The 3528-nt window shown below is 60.2% G+C and overlaps 1 protein-coding gene across 1 annotated transcript in view; it reads left to right on the top strand.

Annotated features, from left to right (window-relative positions):
* The first annotated feature begins 2635 nt into the window (after nt 1-2635).
* The window catches only part of MYOZ3 (myozenin 3), a 5394-nt gene continuing 4501 nt past the window's right edge, over nt 2636-3528 (top strand). Inside the window, exons 1-4 of the mRNA XM_010002032.1 lie at nt 2636-2768; nt 2893-2900; nt 2990-3052; nt 3148-3295. Coding sequence (XP_010000334.1) covers nt 2636-2768; nt 2893-2900; nt 2990-3052; nt 3148-3295 — 352 coding nt within the window. The remainder of the gene's footprint in view (nt 2769-2892; nt 2901-2989; nt 3053-3147; nt 3296-3528) is intronic.

The raw sequence follows: 3528 nt of genomic DNA, 5'->3' as shown, positions 1-3528 counted from the left end.
GTTCCTCCTTGGCTTTCCCCCCCCCCCTTCACTTTTGATCCATTTTCAAAGAAATTCCCCCAAATCCTTCCCTGGTAACCAAAAAAAGGAGCCAAAGTTATTTATTGCCACATCAGGGGGACTGTTTTCAGGTGCCCTCCCACCCTACCTAAGCAAAGAGCCACCCTGCATCCTGTCCCCAGCCTCAGGCTCATCCTATCCCTGTCCCCACCCCTGCGGGATGGAGGGACAAAGGGGAACTGGTGGGTGTTGTGGCAGCTGGGGGGGGGGTGTGTGAAGGAAACATTACAGGTTGCAGAGGGTTTGAAGGAGGTGTCAGTGCAGGAGGTGATGCTGAGAGCGTCTTGGAAACAAGCTGGTGTCCCCATGGGAGCCCTGCAAGGGGCTGGGGGTGGGCAGAGGGCCCCTGAGGGCAGCTGTGTCGGAGGGAGGCTGGTGCTGGTGGGGAGAGTAGGGGGTCAGGGTGGACACAGTTACATGGCAGAGCCTGAGGAGAACAGTGGGTGCCCAGGAGGGTGATGGGTCCCCAAAGCACTAGTTCCACCCCCCCCCCAGGGGTGAGTAGGAGCACCAAGAAAGGAGGATGTGTTTGGGCTGTCGGGGTTGGGACCCCTTCTCTTTCCACAGGACATACTGTCAGAGCCAGCCCAGCCCTGTCCCCCAGGGTCCCCCCACCCTGCAGCACACACACTTCCAACCCCCCCTCGCCCCCCACTGGCCACCATGACCCACCTTTGCCACACGGTTGTAACCCAGCTCAGAAATAAACTGCCGCTATCCCACCCTGCCTGCTGCCAATCCATCCCCCTGGGCACATGTGACACGTGGCCACCTCCTGCTGCTGCTGCACGGCCACCATCCTGGCCCTGAGGGTCAGGTCCTGCCACGCCAGGGTGACAGTGTCCTAGAACCCAAGGATTAGCCCTGCTCCGTGCTGGGATGGTGGTTTCCTGGTCCCCAAGGGTCAGCCTTGCTCTGTGCCAGGGTGATGGTGTCACGGTCCCCAAGGGTCAGCCCTGCTCCTCCCCCTTTCTCAGCCAGAAATAACTGCTGTCCCACAGCCAGACCTTGGCATTGGGCTGGAGCCCAGCACGGGTCTGGGCAAGAGGCAGGGAGCCCAGGGGTGCTGCAGAGGGCCAGCCAGACCACCCAGCACTGGTGGCCACAGCTTGGCTTCAGCACAGCAGGAGATCATCTTCAGTCCCTGGAGTCTGGGGTGTCCCTTGGTCAGGTGGAGGTGAGGTGCCACACTGGGGTCAATGGGCGGGTGGGTGCATGGGGCTTATAGACATCCCAGCATTGGCGGTGGGGACATGGACACTGTGGGGGTCAGGGGGTGGTCTCCCATGGGACGCAAAAGGTCCCTGGAGGGGGACTGAGGGAAGGATGAGGTGCAGGTCCCAGGTTAGTGTGGACGTCAGAGCTGGCAGGGAGCTTTGTGCCAGGTGGTCGTGGCCCCGCAGGGACCCCCGGCTCTCCAGGGCTCTTGAGGAAGCTGCAGAGCATCAGCCTGACCTGGAGAATGTGAGATCCTCCAAACAGGGCCAAGCCTCACACTTGCTGAGCTGAAAGCCCCAGAGGCTGCAGCTGCAGGGGGGCAGCTCAGGGGGCTCAGAACGGGGCTGATCCCCAGCCACCTCCTGGCAATGAAGCTCAAAGCTAAGGAGGAACCCAGCCTTGTAAGTGGGGACAGTGACCCTGCACCCCATCTGGGCTGGCTGGGCTCACGGGTCCCCTGCAGGGTCAGGGCTGCAGCTCCCACACCCTTGGATCCAGTGGCTGAAAATAGCTCTGCTGAGGGAGAGGTGCTGGGGGAGCAGGAAGGGGCCAGGCAGGGCAGACTGTGGGCAGTGGGTGCTGCTCCGAGAGGGCTCAGGACATGAGGGCACCCGCTGGCTGCAGGCAAGGACAGAACCTGGGACATCTTCTGCCCTAAATTAAGGTATAGAGCAAAGATAACAAGCAGGGGCTGAGAAGTGAAACACTTTGGACGTTTCCTTACACCTATTGAAGGGAATGGAGAGTAGCATGGGGATGATGTTCAGGGACAGTGCTGGCCAGGGGGAATGCTCAGCTGAAGCCCGGTCTCTCCGCATGGCATGCCTGGGGCTGACATGTCCCCATGCTTGGCATCACTCCAGGGCTGCCTCTCTCTTCCAGCCGGGAAGGATCCATCCCTCTCTGACAGAGCTGCCCCAGGAGTGTGGCAGCAAGTGATGACCATCATGAAATCGGGCCCTGAAGATGGTAAGGGGGGCTGGGGGTACCACCAGTCCCAGGGCAGTGCTGCGGCTCCTGCCTAGGGACCAGCTCTGGTTGAGGCCACTGGCCCCTCTCCCCAGGGTTCTGTGCTTGCCTTCTTGGTCCCCTCTCCCACCACAGCCCCAGGGGGCAGCAATTCCGTGTCAAAGGCTGGAGGGTCTGTGGGGAGGAGAACCTCTGGAGCTGACATAACTCCCTGACAATTCCTCCCACTGAGGAAATTCCAGACCCTGGGCATGTGTGACAGGGACCCTGGTGAGGGGACATGCTGTCCTTGTGCCAGGCATGGGGGTGCCCAGCACAGCAGCCGCCTCAGCTGTGGCTGTGCTCTCCCCTGGCCTCCCCAGTGCCCCAGCTGATCCTGGGCAAGAAGATGAGCACACCACAGGACCTGATGATCGAGGAGCTCTCCCTGCGCAACAACCGGGGCTCCCAGCTGTTCCAGCAGCGCCAGAGGCGGATGCAGCGCTTTGTCTTCGAGCACCCCAGCAGCTACAGGGAGGTGGGTCTGTAGCTCAGCCCCCACTCCCAGCCCTCCCCACCTCATGGGGTAAAGGGGGGGTCCTCTCAGTTGCCCACTACACTGAGGTGAAAGGAGAGCAGAGGTGGCTTGGTGGGCTGGGCATGGAGATGGGCAGGTATCAGGGTCAGCATCCAGGGAGGACCAAGGGTGCCAGCCCCCCCCTCTGCACCTACTAATCCCTCCCCTTGCCCCCCACTGCTCCAGGGACCAGGGCGCTCACACCACACTGAGAAAGGCAATCCGGAGGGAATGGTGAATGAGTGGATGGTGAGTAGGTAGAGGAAGCTCTGAGGTGCTTCCAACAGCCTCCCCAGTTCCCACTGGGGGAGCGGTTCCTCCCCACTGACTCTCACCCTTGGCAGGCAGGGGAGGACCCCGAGGGCCAGGAGAGTTATCACTCCGAGCTCCATGTGGCAGCGTCGCCCCAGGATGGCCCCCCCAAAGTGCCCAAGAAGACAGAGAAAGTCCTGCAGATGAGCAAAGTCCTCAACCCTGATGCTCTGGCCCCAGGTAAAGGCCACCAACACCCCGCAGCCTGCACTGTTGTTATCTCAGCTCATTGTAATCTCACTGGGAGCTGCTGCCTGACAAGGAGTCCTCTCCAAAACTCTCCCCACAAAGCTTTTAAATATATAAATATATAACATATATTGATGTTTTATATATATATATATGTATATATATATATACACACATATACTCCTGCCCCAAGCAGCAGGTCCCACGCGGCCATGGGAAGGCAG

The sequence above is a fragment of the Chaetura pelagica genome, unplaced genomic scaffold (genome assembly GCF_000747805.2).
Source record: "Chaetura pelagica isolate M959 unplaced genomic scaffold, ChaPel_1.0 scaffold356, whole genome shotgun sequence".
Classification (NCBI taxonomy): domain Eukaryota; kingdom Metazoa; phylum Chordata; class Aves; order Apodiformes; family Apodidae; genus Chaetura; species Chaetura pelagica.
Note: the sequence above shows the minus strand (reverse complement) of the source record. Positions and strands in the feature narration are given on the sequence as shown.